The sequence below is a fragment of the Oncorhynchus kisutch genome, linkage group LG17 (genome assembly GCF_002021735.2).
Source record: "Oncorhynchus kisutch isolate 150728-3 linkage group LG17, Okis_V2, whole genome shotgun sequence".
NCBI classification, from domain to species: domain Eukaryota; kingdom Metazoa; phylum Chordata; class Actinopteri; order Salmoniformes; family Salmonidae; genus Oncorhynchus; species Oncorhynchus kisutch.
The window spans coordinates 61,766,732-61,790,739 of NC_034190.2; the positions used below are offsets into that span (position 1 = coordinate 61,766,732).

At 41.2% G+C, this 24,008-nt stretch overlaps 1 protein-coding gene across 50 annotated transcripts; it reads right to left on the reverse strand.

Annotated features, from left to right (window-relative positions):
• Positions 1-921: 921 nt before the first annotated feature.
• Positions 922-22,021, reverse strand: LOC109908055 (cold shock domain-containing protein E1-like). 50 transcript variants are annotated; one of them, XM_020506463.2, is made up of 24 exons: positions 21,903-22,021; positions 18,046-18,410; positions 17,791-17,876; positions 16,580-16,823; positions 13,569-13,727; positions 12,671-12,869; positions 12,124-12,290; positions 11,322-11,408; positions 11,134-11,252; positions 10,955-11,036; positions 10,737-10,865; positions 10,042-10,167; positions 9,705-9,944; positions 9,123-9,287; positions 8,643-8,813; positions 8,333-8,344; positions 4,329-4,436; positions 4,026-4,201; positions 3,787-3,899; positions 3,555-3,674; positions 3,250-3,428; positions 2,859-3,022; positions 2,473-2,605; positions 922-2,324 (listed from the first exon to the last, which is right to left on the reverse strand). In XM_020506463.2, exons 4-24 carry the CDS (start codon positions 16,703-16,705, stop codon positions 2,277-2,279), a joined length of 2,823 nt encoding a protein of 940 aa, XP_020362052.1. In that variant the 5' UTR covers positions 16,706-16,823; positions 17,791-17,876; positions 18,046-18,410; positions 21,903-22,021; the 3' UTR covers positions 922-2,276. The 50 variants fall into 50 exon arrangements, with proteins under 50 accessions (XP_020362052.1, XP_031650136.1, XP_031650138.1 ...); XM_031794276.1 differs by lacking the exon at positions 16,580-16,823; XM_031794278.1 differs by lacking the exon at positions 13,569-13,727 and having other exon boundaries at positions 11,134-11,231.
• Positions 22,022-24,008: the final 1,987 nt, after the last annotated feature.

Consider the following 24,008-nt stretch of genomic DNA (forward strand, 5'->3'; position numbering starts at 1 on the left):
CTCGCCAACACACTAGTCTGAAAGAGCAGCAGGTCCAAATAAACTCAACGGATAGCCAGATTCATGAGCTGGAGGAGAAAATAAACATCAGGCAAGCTGACCAAGAGGCCCAGCAGAAGGTAGTGCAGCCAGAATTTTGGGATAATGAACTAAAGGTAGAAGAGGGATATGAGAAAGACCTGGAACAGTTCCTGGAGATGAAGTTGAAAGCTGTGGAGTGTAAGGCCAAGTTAGAAGAGTACAAAATGAAAATGCAAGGACTTGATTCCTCAAGAGATTGAATAGTTCGAAGGGAGAAAGTTAATGTTCCAAGTCACGATGCCACATCTACTGCTGCTGCAGGGTGGACAAGGCCAAATGAGGCCTTGAAATCAGTCAAGAGCTCTTAGTCAGCATGGTAAATAGAAAGTTTGCTCCCAGAGAGAACTCAGATCTTCCTCATGCGCTAGTTCCTCCAAACCAAGTCCAAATTCAGAAACAACCAAGGGTTGTGCATCGTGCCGAGATAACGATACATCTGGGCAGCACAATGGTTTGAATGAGGTAGAGCAAGAACTGAAACTTAAGTTTAAAAAACAAGCAAACCAGTAACTTAATGTGCGTGAATTCAAACCGTGCAGGGATTTGTTCCCAGTTTTACATTTCTATATTAAAAGGTTCTGTGTGGCAACAATAAAATGCATTTCTTTAAGCAAGCATCTATTGTCCTTTCAAAAGTTGCTGAATAGCTTTTCCCATCTTATTTGCTCCACTGTTCAGGCACATTTTTGTTGGAAAGTAAGGACAGCATTTATTTTTCACTGCACCGTTTCAAGACAGGTCTCTTGTTGCCATCTTGAATAAATTAGTTTCTTTAAACTGCATGGAATTTAAAGGAACAAATAACTGCCTGGATGTTCTTTCAAATAAATTAACACAATATGATTTTCATAAAACTTTAATTCAATTGCTTCATTCAAGACCATTAACAAAAGTACATAGGAGCGCCTGTGCAGTTCAGGATCAACCCAGTGATCTCCAGAGTTTAAATAGTCTCTAACTGCCGTAAGTGCGTACAGGCACAACAGATCACCCTCCAACACCGCCAGAGCACAATAGATATCCTGATCCTTAAGACACAACTTCATTTTAATGCTTTGTTACCCCGCTCTTTTTTTACTGAAGTTAAAATGTATTTTTGTTATATTGTGATGTTTAATCTTTCACTAAGAAAAAAAATGCACACATTACATACAGTATATTTCAACCAACAGGTATTTGGGATGCAGATCAGTATTATTTCTACTGGGAATAAAAAGCCATCCTTTCTTCATATTTTGGCAGTTGGGCTGGGGACAGAGGATATGTCAATTTTTTTTGTTTTTGTAGTTTAGGCACCGTATTCTTACATCAATGAAACAAAAAAGCAAAGGAGGTGCAAAAAAATAAAGTACATAGTATAAAACTGCTCGATATAAGATGCCATTAGGAATTCTGCACCTGGGGAAATTGCTTACAAAGCGTGTTAATAGCGAAAAGGTATTTAAAGGCTCCAGATTTGTGAAAGTAAATCCAAATCATAGCCACTTAAACATTCACAGACAACACAACACCATGCTTTCACTCCAGCTCTTGGATAAAGAGTTTAAAAAACTGCTCAAAAAAACCGAGCAGAGAAGTAGCCTCTGTTTTAGTCCACACATGAGAAACATCACCCTCCTTATGGAGGGAACTTTGCTTTATGCATTTTGTAAGGAAAGCATAGTGAAAACCACTGGCAAATGATAATCATTTAGTTGCCTTTAAATGAGGGAGAACAATGGAGGAAAAGAAGCAGATGAGCTCTAATACATGCCCACACAACTGGTTGCAGGTGCAGAATTCCAGACAATTAGGCAGATGGGACAAGACACTGCCACGCAACCGTCACTGATTCTAAACGCACAGAAACCCCCAAAACAAATTCCTCTAACTTCTATCATTTCTAAAAACACCTTATGCACAACGGTCACACGCGCACACACTCGGAAGAGAGATCCCACCTTGTATACTGCAGTACGAAACTGTATCAAGTACATCATACATGGGCAGCAGAGAACAAATGGAATGAGGGTTCCCTTGCAGGTGATGGAACATGGAGGGGTTACACATGCTTATTTCTCTGTGTGTATCAAGAGTGTGTGTAGGAGCATGTGTCCACAAGACAGCAAAAATCCCTTTCCATTGTTGTCATCCATTCTCAAGTTGCATTTCTAAATCAGGGCCCACCTAGTCAGATGGGAAGGGTTATATACTGCTCAGTCTATGACACCCGGTTGACGGGTCTTCCTCTCCACATTGAAGCCCTGTGTACAAAATAAAGTAGACCAGTAATAATAAAATCAACACACTTTATAGATAAAAACAAAGTGTACACATCAGAACTTATTATATATTATTATATTCATCAAAATTCTTGCTGGAAGTTAGCATTACGTGTTCAAATGTGCGTACCTTTGAATTGTCAGGGCCGCGGGGCTGTCTCACAATAACTAGGCGGGGGGCACTAGCGTCATCCAGGGTGATGCTCTTGAGCCGGTTGACCAAGCGATCAGGACGGGGGGTTGCCACCGGTTTAGGCCCTTCACTGTGGGGGTAGAGAAACAAGAGGGCTTTTTTAACCAACAATATACTGTCTAGGTTTAGGATAACTGGGTCATAAATGAGACACAATTAGTAAATGCGGGGGCTAGAAATCCAATTTCACTTATTCAGTTCCATTGACTTTGGTTGCCATCAAGAAAACGGGCATCATTATTGGCTAAGTTGAGGTAATACTTCCATTTCCGAACATTTTACCCTACTTCATGGTAATAGTACACCCCCCCTGCAGTATTTACCTAACTCTGCGCACGTTGCAGGCACTACATTTCCCTGTGCGTTGGTTGAGGATGACTGAGAACTCCACCTCATCCCCGGTCTGGAGCTCCAAGCCATCATGCACCTCTTTGACATGGAAAAACAGCTTCTTACTCTCGCCAACTTCATACGTGATAAAACCAAACTGGGGAGACAAGACATTACAGAATGAATAGGCATAGCGCTCATAGGTAGCCACACCAATACCTTGCATAGTGAGAAAGTCCCAAAACAAATTAAACATTCTAATTACTTAATGTTTGGGTTACTTACCATACATACTTAAATAAACCACAGAATCTTTCAGTTCAATTTTGAAAGGCAATTTAATCATGTCCATCGCCAAAAATGTTGACAAGCATGATCAGATACCTGGTCCTTGACGCACTCCACCAGGGCTTTACGTTGGGGGACAACGTTGCAGGCCATCTTCTGTCCTGTCTGAGCCACTGTGCACAGCTGGAACTTCACCATCTCGCCTTTCTGCAGACAGTCTGCCTTGTTCGCCATGCCCACGATGCCAAAGGAGTAATTCTGGCACTTAGTGCCATCTGAATGGGTACAGGTGGGGAGAAGAGGAACTATCAATTTAGCCATTTGGTTATTATAGAGTAAGTGCATTAGTAAAAACATTCAATTGACTTGGACATAAACCTCCACTGCCAGTGGTGACTTACCTTCCTCCAAGAGCTCAATGAGCCCCTGGTACTCTGTCTGGGACGGGTCCACACTGCGCAGAGGGCGCACCACTTTCCCCAACATCACTGTCTCACCAACATCCTGCCCCACACCATTCACTGCAATAACAGAACACCATCAGCATACTCACTTTGAAGGTTGATACATAAATGCTTCACTATAGAACTGATTGTGGTGCAAACTCAAACAATAAAGCATTTCACTGCCTACCTGCTACCACCTTAGTAACCTTCTCAGCGCTGACTTTGTTTCCTTTGCCCTTGGACAGGGTATATTCCACAGTGTCGCCCAGCTCCAGGTTCTCCAAGTCTCCACACAGCTCACTGGAACAAACAGGCAGCAGGAACAACCAGGCAGCATGAAAAACATGGGGCAGATCTTTTTTGGACAGATCTAATGTCACACCAACCAACATTTTATACTAGCTTGCATGTGTTGAATAGTTGTACCTGTAATGAAAGAAAATCTCTTGATCGTGATTGGCTGTCTCTATGAAGCCAAAGTTGTCTTTCAGGGTGGCAATGTATCCCAGCAGCCTCTTGGTGTTGACGGTGCGGTTGAGGATCTTGATGGTGACAGCGCTCTGTTGGCCCGTCCTCTTTACCTCATTGATGGAGAACTCCACCTAGAGGACAAGGTTGAATTTACAGCACATGAAAACAGAGCCAACTCATTCTCTCTTTGGGGTTTGGTAAATTGCCATTTCAACAAAGCAAGTTTGAGCCAGTGTGAACTTGTTTGGTTTTCAGTACCTTGTCTCCTGCCTGTGGCTGGGTAGCTCCCTCCAGATCTTTGACGTGGTACGACACAGTCAGTTTCACTCCACAGTCCTCATAAGAAATCACTCCCTCTTCTGCTTCCTACATGAGGACAGACATCATAAAATGGATTAGACTGACAGTTCCAGTCAAAGGCTGGCTACTGCACTCCTCTCCAGAAATCAGGCATTCAACTGTTACAAGTGGATAACACCACTGCTGAGCATTAGGACACATTCTAATACTTCAGAAAAATGCATTCAGCCTGGCAAAAATAAATAACTGATATGACAAGGCTGGATAGTTGAAAGTAAAAGAGTAGGATAATGTTTTAGTTCATCCAAGCCGGTGCACATCAGTAGTAACTTCAAAAGGAGGAAGGGCGGAATGATGCATTTGAAAAGTTTAGGAGTATATCAGATGAACAGCAGTAGCAACTTCTTGTTAAAGCTAAAAGTTCAGATGACTGGCACCAAGATGTGCTTTGGAATGTGTGATGCACCTCGTTATCATTGACTAGTGTTTGAAATCAACACCTTTGTACAAGCAGTGTTAAATGTAGGGCTGTACCCCCCCCCCCCCCCCCCAAAAAAGAAAACCCGAGTTGTTCTTTCAACCAATTAAATCAACTAAACGCACTGAGCTTGTCTGATGCTTTAAGCACAATTATTCAATAATTAAGACAAATGACGAGGGAGTACGAATGCAATTGATTTGATTGTGCAGGGCATGGCTCAGACTTGCTGCGCTGTGTTAAAAAAACAATATATATATATATATATATTTTAGCCAGTGACAAGCACCCATTCTCTCCTCCCTGCTGCGGTGACCACCACAGAACAAATTAGCTTGTATTTGGTGCATGTGACAAATACAAACAGTGAAATGCTTACTTACGAGCCCTTAACCCAAAAAATGCAGTTAAGGAGAAAGTGTTTTTGCGCTGTCCACATTGCTGTAACAATCACAGCCAATTCTGACTCAAGTCATGTTACTGAAATCCCTAATTTCTTTAGGGAAAACATTCCCTGAACCCTTACATGACACCTATGTCACATGCACGTGACCAATATGGCCTGGCCTATAGAACAATCAATCACATCAACAAATTGGTTATAAACTCAGAACACCGTAACGTCGAAACAGATGCACTCAAATGGGGGAATGTTTACTGGTTGCTCAGGAAGTAAAGGGGAAGTTAGATGTGCGGAATAAATTTGACAAGTTGTGGAAAATATTGGAGATCAAGAAGTTAAGGCGCAAGCGCTGTGTACATATGTGTGCCAAACAGGTGCTGTTCGATTACAATATAATTTCCCTGACCGTTTAGAACAAAGTGAACACTGAATACAATTATGCGTACCAGTCCAACTTTTTGGGGTAAATCCGTTATTACAGCAAAGATTAAAGACAGTCACATTCGTTTGTGAATGCAATTTTTTCCAAATTTGAATGGTTTATTTATTATTTACGCTAATTATTTAAGGGTGGCTGTGTTATTTTAAATCGAAGAAGCTTGAAAGCGCTTAATGATAATGACATTAGTTATTAGTCACAATAGAGATCACACGGCTTATTATTCATATTTTTCAGACAATTTGGAACAGTTACAGTAAATAAAACCAGAGAGGCTATACTAACAAAACAAAGATGTAAAGCCATTATTACAGCACAGCAAAGCTTAAAAAACAGCTACATTTCTGAACTTGTTTATCCGACGTGTTGTGGTTACGTGAGGCTTGGTGCTCACGGAATAAAATGGCTATTAAACAAACCGGCAGCAAGCAGGATCTTCAACCGATCGGCATTGCAACCCCTCAGTATTAAAATTGTCATTGGTGGGTTTGAGGTGTCACTGTAGAATTGGTGGTGTTATGGCCAAAAGTAGTAGTAGCACATTTGTATAAGTAATAAATCAACATTTTTGATAATGATCCTAAGATATATATTTTTTTAGCTACTGCTCAACTAAAGAAATCTTGGTCGACCAAAAGCCTATAGACCAAACAGTTGACCTCTTGGTGTTAGGGGGCAGTATTTTCATTTTTGGAAGAAAAAAAACATTACCGTTTTAAATGGGATATTTTGTCAGGAAAACATGCTAGAATATGCATATAATTGACAGCTTTGGATAGAAAACACTAACGTTTCCAAAACTGTAAAGATATTGTCTGTGAGTATAACAGAACTGATGTTGCAGGCAAAAGCCTGAGAAAAATCCAATCCGGAAGTGCCCCAGGTTTTGAAAGCGCTGCGTTCCAATTACTCCCTATATGGCTGTGAATGTACCATCAACGAGCTTACGCTTTCTACGTATTCTTCCAGGTGTCTACAGCATTGTGACGTAGTTTTATGCATTTCTGTTGAAGAATAGCCGTATGGAGGCACATTGCGTAAGTGGTCACATGGTAGCTCCGAGAGAGATTCTCGCGTAAAGTGCAGAGGTAGCCATTACTCCAATCGGTCCTAGAGAAAAAGGAATTGTCCCGACGGATATATTATCGAATAGATATTAGAAAAACACCTTGAGGATGGATTCTAAACAACGTTTGCCATGTTTCTGTCGATATTATGGAGCTAATTTGGAATATTTTTCCGTGTTGTGGTGACCGCAATTTCCGGGCGATTTCTCAGCCAAACGTGAAGAACGGAGCTATTTCGCCTACAAAAATAATATTTTGGGAAAATTAACTTTGGCTGTCTACCTGGGAGTCCCGTGAGTGAAAACATCTGAAGTTCAAAGGTAAACGATATAATTTGATCGCTTTTCTGATTTCCGTGACAAGTTTGCCTGCTGCTAGCAAGGCATAATGCTATGCTAGGCTAAAATAAACTTACACAAATGCTTGTGTAGCGTTGGCTGTAAAGCATATTTTGAAAATCTGAGATGACAGGGTGATTAACAAAAGGCTAAGCTTCAGAGACCCTGGGTTCGCGCCCAGGCTCTGTCGTAACCGGGAGGTCCGTTGGGCGACGCACAATTGGCCAAGCGTCGTCCGGGTTAGGGAGGGCTTGGTCGGTAGGGATGTCCTTGTCTCATCGCACACCAGCGACTCCTGTGGCGGGCCGGGCGCAGTGCGCGAACCAAGGTTGCCAGGTACACAGTGTTTCCTCCGACACATTGGTGCGGCTGGCTTCCGGGTTGGATACGCGCTGTGTTAAGAGGCAGTGCGGCTAGGTTGGGTTGTGTATCGGAGGACGCATGACTTTCAACCTTCGTCTCTCCCGAGCCTGTACGAGAGTTGTAGCGATGAGACAAGATAGTAGCTACTACAACAATTGGACACTAAGAAATTGGGGAGAAAAGGGGGTAACATTTTTTTTTTAAAGAACAAAAAAAAAGGCTAAGCTGTGTTCCAATATATTTCACTTGTGATTTTCATGAATAGGAAGATTTTCTAGGAAGATTTATGTCTGTTGCGTTATGCTAATTAGTGTCAGATGATAACGGTCCCGTTCACGGGCAGGGCGTCACTACAGGTTAATGGAGTCAGCCTTAGTTAAATGCCATATCTCCTTAGGAACTAGTAAAGTAAATTACAAGACTGCAAAGGTGAGAATAACATGTTTTTACAGAGGAATGGACTGGAACCACAGTCAAACATGGGGTGAGGAGCACATTCAGCAGGCATAGACAACACCACTGACCTTTTCTACTACTTTACCCTTGAGAAATATGCACAATTAGTCTACCCATTTGAGCATACATGGCAACTACAATATGTATGTCTTCAGCAATGTGAAGAGCAAGGTTAGGAAATGAGACTGATTTAAGCAATTGGGCAAAAACCTATACATGATTAATTTTATTAAGGTAACTAGGGGAATTTGTCAGTTGCCACGTAAAATGTCTGGCAAGTCAATGTCATATCTAGCTAACATGAGACAAAATTATTGGTTAGTACTTTGCCTCAGTGTCAACCCAGTAGGAAAACATTCTGATAGATGTATCTAGCATTGTTCAACTTGATGGCATCATGCAAAGACAAAACTCCTACCTTGTCTTTTTTCTAATGGAGAGAAGGAGCATGAGGGGGAAAGGGTGAAAGGAGAAAGCAAAGCAGAGAATTAGAACTAAGGAGTCAAATTAAATGGGCTGAAAAATGCCTGATCGTAAGGGGAAATGTGTGCGTGCGGGTCTCGGAGCAGTTATACATTTCGATACTGATCAGACTAGGAGGGGTTGAGGAAAGAAAAGGCAAAGAAAGATCAGGCAGGGAAGGACAAACATGTACCGTCAAAATAAAAAAGGCAAATGTTGACAATGTCGCTGTGGGTTCCCATGTGCTGCCCTGGGTGCTTTCGTACCTTCTCTTTGGCCTTGCTGGGGCTGGCACTCTTGTTGTTGGTGATAGCTGCTGTGGCCTCTTTCTCCACCACACCCACAAAGCGCTGCTCAGACTGGGTATGGAAGGAGACTGTGCCCTTGGGCAGCTTCTTGATGCGCACCGCGTGGTTCCTCTGGGCAGACAGCATGTCCTGCACAGGAGAGGGAGAAAAAACCCGTTTCAATGTGTGTTGGTGTTCAATAATGCTCTCATTGAGATTGGCTGCCTCACAATACAAACCAGACAGAGATCAAAATACATTTGGAAAACAATGTGCCTAGGAAAAGTGAATGGGTTCAAAAGTGAGATTTCCTAATATTTATAAGAATTTACTGGATGTTCATTTCAAAATCAAGAGTTTCCCACTAAACTAACAGCCTTGGAAGATTGACAGAGAAAAAGAGGGAAGGTGAGATGAAAGGAATTTTAAAGACAGCAATTGTATATTGAAAAAACGGACCATGGGCGTTCTCTCTGGACTCACGGGCACAACTGTGAACTCGACTTCATCAGAGATGTGCAGCTGGCCCTCCTCCAGCACCTCGCTAAAGTGAAAGAACATCCTGGCGTCCCGGTCTACACACTTGATGAAGCCAAAGCCGTCACGCATTGCAGCGATCACACCCTATAGGACAGAGAGCCGTTAACACACAGCAGAGATGCCGTCGACTCTGCATGTAGACTGAAGAATCTGCTGGGACTGAATGGGATGCATGAGTTTACGAGCTGCATTAGTTTCCCGATCCTTGTGTTTTCATCACTAATTATATGGACGTATCAGAATTGGGCGAAAGCAGCCCTTAAACTGCTTCACTGTGTGCTTTGATTTTACTTGCGAGTTAACCGAGATTAAAGAAACAGTGCACTGCAGATAAAATGCCAATCCTTCCCTTTCATTCGGGACTGTAGGTTTACGCTCTTCCATTTAATAGATAACAACAGTTTGGAATATTAAATCCATTTTAGGAATGCAAATTTCAGGTTGCCATATTCATTGACTAAACTCCACAAAAAGCTTCCTCAAATGAACATGTGAGCGTACCATAGATCTCCTCATGGTCCTTACCATCTCACGGGACTCCTTAGTGAAGTGGAAGGTGTCAGGCAGGATGTCGATGTTGGTGGCCCGCTCCAGCTTGTCCCTGCGGTCTGTTGAGATGTTGAACTGCACATGGTCGCCCTCCAGCAGGGTCACCTTGGACTTGGTATCCTTCTCGCCGAAAAGGAGCTCCTTGTCCGTGAAGCTGATCCTAGCACAGATGCGGCCTGGGAGCGGATCATTCTAAAAGATTGGGAGGAACAATACAAATAATCCAGGATTCAGTAAAAACCAAGCTCAGGTTAATTCTGAGTATGCAGGCATCTCGTAAGTTGCGGACCTGGTTCTTGGTTGGAACTTTAGGGATGACTTTGACGACAGTGCCTTCAAACTGCTCAATGCTGATGTCTTCAAATATGACTGTTCCCTGGGCGAGCAGCCTCACGTCGGTGGCCACCTCTTTCCCCTAGAGAAAAAAACAATGCTTTATAGCCGATTTATGCTTGATTCGGCAATGTGGTCTAAAGGCTCTGTACAGAGGGTCTAACGCAATTGCGGAGGCCAAATCGAGCTCCATACGGCGACGCCATGCACCTCCCAAATTTTGTAACAATGCAGAGGGCTCCATATAGCACCGCATTGAGATGATTAGTTGACGCTAAGTGGAAGAGCATGTGTAAACACAGCTTAGCTCCACAAAACGCAAGTAGTATGAATGCCCTGACATCTGCAGACACCGTAACGCCATAAATGCTTTAGCTACTTCAATGTTGCTCTTTTCCTTTCCATTACGACATTCTATTCCATATTTACAGGCTCATGGCATCAATATGTATTCAGAATGTATACATGAGCAGGAGTAATTTCTGTTGAACAGACTGTCATTAAACAGCCATTGCTTGATTTGACAAGTTGAGTCCCTAACATAAGAATAACTTGATTCCAATACTGGCCTCATATTCTATACTTTTGCAAGCCACTAGAACGAGTCACTAGAGTTGGCTAGCCAGAACGGTTCCATGTGATGCCACCTACGTTTCTCTCTTTGATGGTGAACTCCACGTCGTCGCCGGCCTGTAGGGCCTCCAGGTCACCCTTGAACTCGCTGTAGTGGAAGAAGATCTCCTTCACCACGTCAGCCCTCTCAATGAACCCAAAGGCCTCCTACCAGACAGAAGGGTTATAGATTAGATTAGATTATAATCAGGCACATACAGTAGCCAATGTCCAGCCAGGGATCCACAAGGCTCTACCTTGGTGGCACAGACAACCCCCTGGCACCTCATCTGTTTCTTCTTAACCAGGACGATGTTGTGCGCACTGACTGCACCAGTGCTGAAACACAGAATATACCATGAGGAAAAGGCTACGGTAGTATGCAATCAAAACATTTTAAATTGTGAAACAATAAGACACTTGAAAAACAACTCACTGCTTGTTGGTTTCCATGTAGAAGCTGACTTTGTCTCCCGTGTCCAGGTGCATGTTTCCTTCTATGTCATCCGGGGTGTAGGTCAGGTAAAACACCTCCTGCGTGGGAAGGAATCCATACTTTACATTACATTGACTACCAGCCTTGTCATGAAAAGTATCTTTCTACAGGCCATTTGACAGTCTTACCCCGTTTCTCTCGTAACACACACTGCCAGTGGGCACCTGCCCCGGTGCAGATTTGCCATCCAGGTGAGTGGGAATCGCTGAGACAACCTAAAAGACAGCAACAACCACAGGGGGAGATGGTTAAGAATGGCATTTGGGTGATTCAACACGATTGCCTTACTATAAATCAGTGCACCTAAATAAGGAAATTACAATCAATCATTCTGTGGAAACAAACTGGTTGATTTTCAAAAGTATATCAATGTAGACACTACTGCATGAGATGTGAAATGCTTGAAATGCCAAATTTCTTCATTTGAATGAGTGAAGGCCATTTAAAGAAAAGGCTAATAAAACAATGGCTATCAAAATATTACAGCCAATCAAACCTATTCAATTTACTGAATTAATTTGGCACTCCTTTGAAAATAAGCCTTCAACTTAATTTAGGCAGAACTTTAGAGAAAGATTTAGGCTGTTTTGTTTAAACGTCAAATCCCACCTCCACCCGTGAACACCATCACCACACAACATGTATGTCCAGGACAGTCAAGCCCATTGTAAATCTCCATGGAAACAGACAATATTCCTAGCATTTCAGATAAACAGACCACGGCCAACATAAATAACAATAAAATTGTGGATTTAAAATCAGAGGGGTGGGGTTCGTATTAAGAATTACACATCTATGAAACTATTAATAAACAAAAATTATTTTAAAGATTCACAATGAGCTTGAACATACACCCAACTGACAAACAAACACCGACATTGAGGTGACAGGGACAAAAACAGAACCAAAAGTAAAATGGTGTTCCTTAACTGGATGAATATAACCATGCAGCACAGTAAAGGGAGAGGCGTGCGAGTCTGGCCCCACCTGGCCCGAGATGCGCTCCTCTGGAAGCACCTCTGGTTTGATCTTAAGCAGCTTCACTGCTATGGGCTTGCCAGTGCGCCTGTCTGAGGACACTTCAAACTCCACATCATCTGGAGAGGCAGAGGGGAAGAGAGAAGGAAGAAAACGGGTTGTGAAAAAATGCGTTTGACACCAAATGCTGACCGGACATTCATGGAGGTCAATCGACTTAAAAGCTGCCCACAGTAGCTTGTGAAGAGACCAGGACAGAAATCTGTTGTTACCACTTAGCCAAAATGATTGTTTTTTTAAAGGAATTCTCATTTTTGTCCAGATAAACATTATGTGGAGTATCCCCAGACAGATTAATCCTAGTCTCAAGGAGAATCTCATTTGAAAAGGTTTAGTCCAGGATTAATCTGTGTCTGGGGAAACCACCCCTAAAAGCTTGTGTTGTTCAGTACAAGGCTGGTGGATGAGACTAAATGACTAGAAGCAGCACTGGACTCACCTCCTATCTTGAGCTCCTGCAGGTTGCCGTTGTACTGGGAGCAGTGAAAGAAGAGGCGCGCCTGCCGCTCTGAGCACTGGATGAACCCGTAGGAGGTGAGCAGCTTCTCCACCACTCCAGTCTCCCTGATGCCCGCCGCCGTGCCGTTGGCAAACGCCGTGTGCCCGTTGTTGTGGAGCATGCCAGGGTCAAAACTCATCTGAGCAGAACAAGAACAGACATTATTTTAGAAAAATAAAATTAAAAAAGGCTGACAAAATACAGCTCTGAACATTGAACATGAGCAGATGAGTTTATGAGTGGGATTGTGTAAATGTATATGATAGAACAATTATCTTTCACAAATGAAACTCCCACATACATCAATAAGATTTAATTTACACACAATCCATTAAATTGTGTTTCCTGACTAATGGTTGAACCAAAGTTTGGAGAGACTAATCAAAAGAGCTTTCTGGTGTTCTGACCATTTCTCTGAATGCCGGTGAGCACAGTTGGCCAACCCCAGATGGTTTTTATGTTGATTCAGACCATTCACTACCAATAAAGGCCACACTGTATAGTTATTTCTAGTTGGCTCAAGAGAATCCTCCACTTCTATTCACTCAGTAACTATTGCAACTAAAATAAACAAGCCCCCCTGGATTGACAAAGTTGGGAACATCATACATGCAAAAACAATTGTTATAGGACTTAATCTTTATCCAAACCTACTACAAAACCATTGCAACTGGGTGCTACAATAAGACTTCACAGAGCCAAATGTTCATTAATTTATCTCCCTCAAAGTAATCAAGAGCCACTGCAAAACAAACCATGCGGTTAGCTAACATCCCCCTGGCAGTCATTACCACTGTGGGTGCAACTGATGCGATTCCCACACAACATGCCCACTTACTGATCTCTGATACAGGGGGGTCCGCTTGTGTTTTTTGTGGGAGACAGAGAAGGAGCGGGGGATAGCCACCGCAGAGGTGGAAGGAGCAGTATTACGTGCCAAAGGGGGTTCGGAGTGCACCCTCTCCATATCCAACAGTGGGGTCGGGACTGGGAAACACTGTTGGGGGGGGGGGGTCAAAGGGTGATTTGGAGATTCAGATACTTGGCGCTGTGGTTTTGCTCATGTGTTCTCATTCCATTTCACTGTAGCTTTCTAGGTCTTTTAAGTTATTTTCTTACACCAATTGTAAAAGTGAGGGGCAAGTAATAATAAAAATAAAAACAGATCGATACTGACCGTGGGAATCCTAATTCCATAAGAGAAACTCAGAAATTAAGTTATTAGCAGAGACCTAGCATCTAGTATTATGGATGGAATTGTATGTGCTGTTTGGCTCTACAACACTAAAATGGGAGGGGTTAATGTCCAGGCGAGGTAGTCTTTGAAACACCTACAATAATCAGCCTGATCAGTAAAACTAAACATTTGCCATCAACATCTGACGGAATGGAACAAAGCGTTGAGAAAGGTGGTCATGTAACATTTTAAGTTATCATTATTGCCTGAATTACTGTTAAAATAAGATTTGACAGAATCAGAAAGTGCTGATGTGAAAGACAGTTTAGACAGAAGCATGTCTACACAGTAAGATGATAGTGGGTACATGAAGGGTCCCAGAGCAGCCTCATCTGTTAGGTCCCTTACTAGCATAGCATCAATGTTGAAAGTTGAAATTCCCAGAAGTTAGTGGATTGAGTGGTCTGTCCTTAAAGGGATGAATAATCCCATTTGCTGGTTCGATAATTAAGATTCCAGACTAAGCGACATTGAACGGCACCAGGCATCGGGGAAACAGTTTAAAATCAACTCGTCTTACAAACTAGCCTACCATAGCTTATTTCAGTCTAGTTATTAATTGGGAAAAATGTCAAACTGACATTGTATAAATCGTTTTGTCAAGTTCCTACTGGGAACATTATTTTGAGCATTAACGTCACCTGAGGGGTGTACTACAAAGCAGGATCAATGAGTTAACCAGCTAACTTGACAAAGCAGTGAAATTTGAAATGGGCATGGTATAATTGACTCAACCAAAAACACATTTTGCTTTCGTAAAAAAACAGAAAATCAATAGTATTTTCTTCACCTCTGCATCAGAATCCTGCTTTGTAGGTCACGAAAAAATATATTTTAAAGTCACCCTTTATTCTCACTTCATGTTACATTACACTCTAGAGGTCGACCGATTAATTAGGGCCGATTTCAAGCAGATTTTTTTGTTGTTCACACCTTTATTTAACTAGGCAAGTCAGGTAAGAACACATTCTTATTTTCAATGACGGCCTAGGAGGCAGAAAGACAGATTTTTACCTTGTCGGCTCAGGGAATCCAATCTAGCAAACTTACAGTAAACTAGTCCAACACTCTAACCACCTGATTACATTGCACTCCATGAGGAGCCTGCCTGTTACGCGAATGCAGTAGAAGCCAAGGTAAGTTGCTAGCTAGCATTAAACATATCTTATAAAAAAACAATCAATAGACTGTCGTTGCTCCAATGTGTACTTAACCATAAACATCAATGCCTTTAAAATCAATACACAAGTATATTTTTTAAACCTGCATATTTAGCTAAAAGAAATCCAGGTTAGCAGGGAATATTAACCAGGTGAAATTGTGTCACCTATTGCGTTTATTGCACGCAGAGTCAGGGTAAGTCTATGATTTGATATTTGATAGAGCAGTCAGACTTTAAGGGTGGTCGGCAGCAGCAGGCTCGTAATAGTCAAAGGTATATGGTTTAGAGAGAAATAGTCGACGTGTTATAATTCCTGTAATAACTTGCGGCTGAACTTGAAAGGGGTTCCTTTGTTATTTTACCGTTCATGTCTTCCATAGAGAAGGTCTTGATCTACTTCAAATAAGGTCTGTGTTTCGTGCAGGCTTAAACCGCCTCCGTGTTTTGATACCCGTGTAAATCTCACTCGGACAAGGTAACATTTGTCAACATATTTTCATAAATCCACTACACAAAAAATATGATCTTCGCTTATATTTAGCCAATATTGAGCAGAGTTACCTTGTCCTATGGATATCTACACAGTTATAAAATTGGTGTAAGCCTACACAGACCTTATTTTAAGTGAATCTAAAAATATCCTACGGAATAAATGAATGAAGGAACCGCTTTTCAGATTTTGCTAGAAGGTGTCATGGGAATTATGACTCGAACTTTGGTAGTCAATTCTTACCATGCCCATTATAAAAATAGGATTTCCTGCATATAGAAATGTGTTTTTGTTTTTAACATTCATCACAGGTAACTTAAACTATTTTTATTCAAACAGTTGAGAGTATTTGTCTCCTAAGCAGACTCTTCAGTATCATTGTCACTTCAGAGCTGTGTGTGTTCTAAAACTTCTTAACTGGGAACATTGAAGACCCATGAAAGCTGGTGGTTCATTTTAACATATGTTCTCATGTTATTTGAGACTAAATAGAGTTGAGTATTGTTGCAATTGTCATTATTACAAAAATGTGTGTTTTTTTTGCCCTCCAATAAATCGGTATCGGCGTTGAGAAATCATAAACGCCCATTGTTTTCCTTTGCCTGTACTAGATCACTAAGACAAAAACAAACTTCAGTTTGTTTATATTGCCTACATTAGACAAATTAGCAGCACTAATCATATCCCACACCACTAATTTCAGGTGACATGAGGCATGGCACACAGCATTTACAGCCTTAAATTGTGGTGGGTAAAAGCACATTTGAAACATAACCAAATCCCAAGTAACCTTTAGACCAACCTGTAACTGCTTGACTGCACCTGAGCAGAGGCTAGTCTCGGAGCCCCGAGGAATGGAAAGGTAAGGCCAGTCAGAGCAGAGAGAGGTAGGGCAAGGAGGGTGAATGGGTGTTCGATGGGGGGGAGACGGAGGGAGGTGGTGGGGAAGATGGAACTTACGGATCGGCCGTATGGTGACAGGCTGAGTCCGATGGGGGAGGTGCTGCTCAGGTCAGCGCTAATAAACGCGGCAGGTGGCGACGTGGGCAAGGTAAACTCAACAAAGCCTTTCCAGGGGCTGCCCATATTTTTCCATAAACTCAAGCCAAACTCCACCCCTTTGTTGTACTTGATAACTGGTTTGCTTGACTGCCTCGATTTGTTATTTTTTTGCTCAACCACCCAATGATACACCTCTGGATGTCTGCAAGGGTGAAAATGGGAAAGGGACAAAAATAAATAAAGGGGGAGGCAAAAAGGTCAGCCAGTGAACAGTGTCACAATTAAGGGAAAGGTCTGTGGGTGTGAGGAGACAAGGGAAAAGGCTAGATATGACCAGGTAGAGGGGCAGGATAGAGAGGCAGAGGAAAGATTGCTAAACTTCAATAACGAAGTAGGCCTATGGCAGGGAAGACTGGCTCACTAAAAGCCTTTAACTGTGCTAAAGCGCTCTACTAGAGTTAGTGCAATTAATTTCTCTTGTTACCAATTTATCTAAAACAAGTTGAAGAATGATTCAGCCCTCTCAAGTAGACGCAAAGGTCAGTCATAATTTGAGGTACAGGATGGTTAGTCCAACTGCATCTGAAATTCAAGTCACTCAAGTAAATTAGGGGAGCCGTTGTGCATGTTGGCACCAAAAAAAGCAAGTTTATTTATGATATCAAAAAACGACCATCTGGGTAAGGGGCAATATTCCCCGCCTTAGTTAAAATGGTAGCGGATGTGCACACGTACAATGGCAGAATTGTTGGGACATTTAGTGGGTTATTTGTGTTCATTATCATAACAAATATATCTCCACATTCCTGCCCTATGACAGCACACCAGGGGACCAGACTGGAACGGTGTGTTTTTTTCTTAATTGGTTCCACTTCAAATTTAACAAGCATCAATTTGTAGATAAAATGCCATGTGATAAACCATTACAGTAGTTTGCAAATGCATTTATTAATGGCGTCCTATCAAATCAGTCCTTGATATGTGTAGATAAGTGAAAGCAAAGTATATGCAAAGTAAATACATTTGACATGCAACTATATTTGGACATGGCTGGGCTTATATAAAGGATGCCTTTCTAGACACAAACAAGAAACGTAAGAAACAAAGTTATTCAAAACCACAACACATTTATGAAATAAGTAAAACAAAGAAAAAAAGAATGGACCTACCTTGATTTGGAGTCTTGAAACTTCTGGTCGTCTTGAACGCCTTTGCAGATCTCACACTTATTTGTTACAGGTTTCTTGCACAAGTTCTAGATACGAGTAGCATGAAGCAAAAGGGAGAAAAAATATTTTAAAAGGCAAAAGCAGGTGCAATAGTGCTTGAAAACAAAATAAACAGAGCAAGAAAAGATAGATGTAGGAGATCGGATGGTTAAAGGAACTGGGGGGGGGGGGGAGAAATAGAAGCCCTCTAGGCACCCCAGGGTAGAGTCGGTGGTGAGGATGAGGGCGGCTGGGAGTAGCGTTGGGACGTGTGCTTTGTCAAAGCTGTTGAGTAGGCACAAACTTCTGGTCTCAGATCAGTTATCTTCACGGTTTTGCAATGTTGGCAAAGGATTGCTTCTCTTGAGTGTGTTTCGATTGGGCAGGTGTGTATCTTGTGTCTTTGGTGTTTTCTTAGTTTAGTTGCTTCTAGATTATCCTTTGAAGTGATCCTTTCCTTGAGTTGTTGCGACTGTACGTTTCGGGATTTTTCTCTTGAATTTGTTTCTTCGTTGTGATCTGAACTTGAAGAAGCAGTTGCGTATGGTACAAAAAAAAATTCAGTTCCGTTTCACTTCATACTGTTGAGAAAGAGAGATCCACTATTAGTTTAACCTGTTGAGTGTAGGGGGCAGTAAGTTTGATTTTTGGATGAAAAACATACCCAAATTTAACTGCCCAGAATCTAGAATATGTATATAATTGTCAGATTAGGATGAAAAACACAAAAGTTTCCAAAACTGTCAAAATATTGTCTGAGTACAACAGAACTGATATTGCAGGCAAAAACCAGAGGAAAATTCAAACAGGAAGTGGCCTCTATTTTGAAAGCTCCATGTTCCATTGAATGCCTGCCTCCCCCCCCCCCCCCCCCATTTAAAGGGATATCAACCAGATTCCTTTTCCTACGGCTTCCCCATATAGTGAACAGTCTTTAGACATAGTTTCAGGCTTTTATTTTGAAAAAATGAGTGAGAAAGATCACATCGTGTCAGTGTATAGCTAGGTGTCCCCAGAATTTTGCTTGCGCAACAGTTTGGAGCCGCCATTGTGTCTCTCTCCTATTGACGAAGCTAAAGTCCCAGTTGATATATTATCGATTATATATTGAAAAAACAACCTGGGGTTTGATTATAAAAAACGTTTGACATGTTTCTGTGGACATTACGGATACTATTTGGAATTTGTCTACGATGTCGTGACCGCTCGCGCCAGTGCATTTCTGAACATAACGCACCAAACAAATTTTGGATATAAAAAATAATCTTTATGGAACAAAAGGAACATTTATTTTGTAGCTGGGAGTCTCGTGAGTGCAAACAGCCGAAGATCAAAAGGTAAGTGATTTAATTTATTGCTTTTCTGACTTTCGTGACCAATCTACTTGGTGGCTAGCTGTTTTTAATATTTTGTCTACTGAGAGAGATGTTCTTTACATAAATGCTAGGCTAGCTTTCGCCGAAAAGCTTTATTGAAATCTGACACGCCAGGTGGATTAACAACAAGCTACGCTGTGTTTTGCTATATTGCACTTGTGATTTCATGAAAATTAAATATTTTTAGTATTTTAATTTGGCGCGGTGCAATTTAGCTGGATGTTGACGTGAATGATCCCGCTAATGGGATGGATGCATCAAGAAGTTAAAATGAATCAGATTTAGTCATTATCAATGTACATGACCTACTAATTTGAATAAACGAGCAAATTGCACGACTCCTGATAAATGTGCCATCAAAGACATATGTCACCATTTATGATGGTGGTGGTACCATTAGCCCATAGGTTGACAATAAATTAGGACATCATGTGTTGGAAACACTGCAACAAAGTACTAAGGGGCTAGCATTAGAGCATTCTAAATAGTCTTTCTAGATTCAAGACCACTATAAAAAACCATTATAGCCACCTGTAGACTAGTGCCTTGGGTCACTTTTCATGTGAATTGAACTCCAGATTCTTCACCCTCAGACTCCCAGGCCTAAATATAGACCTTCCTCAGCTGCCCCTGCACACAGTGCCAGCTGACTAGATACTAGAAGTCCTGCGGATAAACAAGTCCCTATGCATACCATTGGCCGTACTGATATGCATGTCAGTTTCTAACCAGTTAGGTCTGTGTAATTCTATGAGCAATGTGGATCATGACAAAAGGCTCAGACACTGATCCTAACATTTAACTGTATAGGACATTGCACAGTAACAAGAAGCAGGGACACATCCACAAAGTTTAACTAATGAGTCATGGCTGTGTCACAATGAGTGCTAAATGTTGTGAAAGGGGTCAAATATAGTGTGGATGGGTCTTTAAAGCTCATACTTGGTATCCAGGTTACAGTTGTTTATGGACAGCAGTGCTAAATTGAACCTCTTGGAAATCCGTGTCAGAGAAAACAATTTCTTTTTTTTTTTACTTACAGTCCATCATAATGGATCCCTTTATACCACTTATCTACATAAATAACCATTATAACACCCTGCCATTCTATGGATTTCAATTCACATCTTGACAACACTGCCATTAGTGACAGTTTGTTTACATGTCATTGTGTGTTTAGGCTGTCAATGGATTGGCACAACTACCACCTAGCAAGGTTTGTTGAGACAACACCTGTACTGTCAAACTGAAGAATGGTATGCAATTTAATCACCCTTGGTAATAGGGTGACGTTGGTTGAAAGAGTGGGGAAAACATTCACTCAGAAAACAACTCTTGCTTAATAGAGCAATGAAGAATATCAACATGGTTAAAACAAAACAGCAACTTGGGAGCAAGTGCTTTTCAGTTGCTCATGACGCAGCCATAAATCAACATTTGCCTACCAGTGCCCACCCACTAAAATCACTGGCCACGACTGGCCTTTTAGAACATATTTCTGAAATAGGTGGTCGTACATTGTCGAGTTCAGAAGCCCATAACTTTTGTTTGTCATCTTACTTGCTAACGTTACCTATTGTTTTGATGTTTCACCAAATTCTGAATTCATGTCAGTAAAGCATACTAAAGTTGGCAACAACCAAGAATACGTACACGGCCTCGTCTCAGCTAGATAACGTTAGCTGGCTAGAACTGTAGCGTTCATGGATCATGACAACCTAGCTAGGTCGTTCATTATTACTAGTCGAAACTCACTTAACTGTCCCTGTTGGTTGAACAATGTTTGACACCAAGCAATTCATTAATTACCAACCAGCGTACTATTAGCTATAACTATGTACAGCCATGTGATTTGTCATCAAGCAACCACGCTTTGTAATGCAGTAACGTGGCCTACTAGCCACCACGCCATTAGTTTGCATTGCTAGCTAGCCGATTAAGTTTAACGGACACTAATTAGCTAGCAAGCTAACTACAAAACAAATGGAGGTGTTAACAAATGGTTACATCGAATGGCTAGTTAACGTTAGATATTTGGTAAACGCTAACTAGCTGACATTAGCTAGCCAACAACGCGTTAGCTTTACTTCCCTAACAGTTACTTACTACGAGCACTTGGCTAGGTAATCATACATTTAAATGGTTTGTTCCTAATTCATGTAATTGTGGAAACGAACAATGTCTATTGTGCCAATTTCAACAACCCATTTACTTCGCAAGGGTTAACATTTTAAGATGGGCAGGCGCATTAGTTGGTAGTGTGGCACCGGACAACAAAGGAACTGCGACAGATAAATTCGCTAGCTTGTGGCTACCTAGCCAACGCTTGCTAAACTCGTGCAAGTCCAGATAACAAATGGAGTTCAGCTCGTTTGTCACTTCAGCAAATTTGTTTAACGCCAAACATAACGCGAGGATACCGGTAGGCATTAAACAATTGATCATGTTTATACAGGTTATTAATTACGTCGAAACGTTTACCAAAATAGCTCCCCAGATAGATAACGTTAGCTACACAGTACTGTAACGTGTCGGTATGATTTAGGACGAGTAAAAACACCGGATAACACTACCACACCTATACGCTTTGAAATATAAAAACTTGGTTCAAAATGATTTTATATCGCTATAACTTGAATATAATCTCATATTATTGTATAATCGTAACTTTCAATTAGTAAAATAAACAAAACTCACCCCAACAGCTTTCAGCACTGTCACCAGCGCCGCCAGAAGCAGCACGGCACATTACGTAGTGATTGGAGTGCGATCCTATCGCGAGATTTCATATGATATGGTACTGAGAGGTTATACCAGAGATCATGGATATAATGACGAGATACTTGTGTCACAAATCAAAGTTTATAGATCGGGTACACAGGTCAAATCAAATTTTATTGGTCAAATACACATGGTTAGCAGATGTTAATGCGAGTGTAGCGAAATGCTTGTGCTTCTAGTTCTGACAATGCAGTAATATCTAACAAGAAATCTAACAAATTCACAACAACTACCTTATACACACAAATGTAAGGGATGAATAAGAATATGCACATAATAATATATGGATGAGCAATGGCCGTGCAGTATATGCAAGATGCAGTAGATGGTATAGAGCAGTATATGCATATGAGATGAGTGATGTAGAATATATAAACATGATTAAAGTGGTGTTATTTAAAGTGACTAATGGTAGGCATAGGCAAGATGCAGTAGATGGTATAGAACAGTATATACATATGAGATGAGTAATGTAGAATACATAAACATTAACAAGTGGTGTTATTTAAGGTGACTAGTGATACCTTTATTAAGTCCATTTATTAAAGTGGCCAGGGATTTGAGTCTGTATGTTGACAGCAGCCTCTCTATGTTAGTGATGGCTGTTTAACAGTCTGATGGTCTTGAGATAGAAGCTGTTTTTCAGTCTCTCGGGTCCCAGATTTGATGCACCTGTACTGACCTCGCCTTCTGGATGATAGCAGGGTGAACAGGCAGTGGCTCGGGTGGCTGTTGTCCTTGATGATCTTTTTGGCCTTCATGTGACATTGGGTGCTGTAGGTGTCCTGGAGGGCAGGTAGTTTGCCCCCGGTGATGCGTTGTGCAGACCGCATTACCCTCTGGAAAGTCTTGTGGTTGCGGACGGTGCAGTCGCCGTACCAGACGGAGATACAGCCCTCGATTGTGCATCTGTAAAAGTTTGTGAGTGTTTTGGTGACAAGCCAAATTTCTATATGTATTAGCACTTGAGATTTCCAACGTAAGACATAATACATAAAATAATACATAAAAAAACAAATAACTGCAGAGTTTCCTAAGGACCTGGAGCGAGGCGACCATCTCTATCGGCGCTATCTTGCAAATCATGTAGATGTTCTCGCTGGTGCAGCGAAATGCTTGTTTCTGGCTCCAACAGTACAGTAATAATACCTATCAATGCAAAACAATACGCACATAATCCAAAAAGAAAGAAATTAAGAAACATCTTAACGAGCAATGCTAGAGTCCGGAATACAAATATAATTGTGTGTATAGACCAGGGGTCTATAAACTTTTATAGAGAACTACTTTTGAAAAATGAAACGTTATTGTATAGAGTAGCTTTCAAATAGGCACATTCTTCTCTTCTCCTCTATCTTGCAACTCTTGGTGTACTAAATATGTGTTTTCTGTCAATATACCTGGTAAGATAATGGTTAATAAACAACTATAAAGGGGCTTCATAAAATTATATTCTGTATTTTCCTGAATTCTGTTTTATTTTTCCTGTTTTTTTGAGAGTTTTTTTACTCTCAATATTACAATTATTCATATAGAAACAACAAAAATGGAGTCCATGTCAATGCTTAAATCACTTCAGAATACCTTTTTTGAGGTATGAAAAAACAAACAAATGTATTTGTTTTGTTGTTGGTGTAATTCCCCTTTAATTGCATATCTAGCAAGAGAGGTATGTGTCTATCTAGCCATGTTTTTGGTAGACCACTGCTGCAGCACATCATCGCCTCCCAGTTGATACAACACACACACACACACACACACACACACACACACACACACACACACACACACACACACACACACAAAATACATGTATTTTAACGTCACACATAGACACACCCCCTTCACACTCTTCATATATGCTGCTGCTACTCTGTTTATTTTCTATCCTGATTGCCTAGTCCCTATCTTACATGTAGAGTGCATTCGGAAAGTATTCAGACCCCTGGACTTTTTAAATTCTTTATTACATTACAGCCTTATTCTAAAATTTATAAAATTGTTTTTTTCTTCCATAATGAC

Bases quoted from the DNA above. Each gene is read 5' to 3' on its own strand.
- LOC109908055 (XM_020506463.2), bottom strand. From the start codon at position 16,705: ATGGGCAGCCCCTGGAAAGGCTTTGTTGAGTTTACCTTGCCCACGTCG. The intron at 10,168-10,736 runs GTAGGTGGCATC...TTTTTTCTCTAG, and splicing joins TCACCATCAAAGAGAGAAAC to GGGAAAGAGGTGGCCACCGA. The intron at 3,675-3,786 runs GTAGGCAGTGAA...CTGTTATTGCAG, and splicing joins GGTTACTAAGGTGGTAGCAG to TGAATGGTGTGGGGCAGGAT.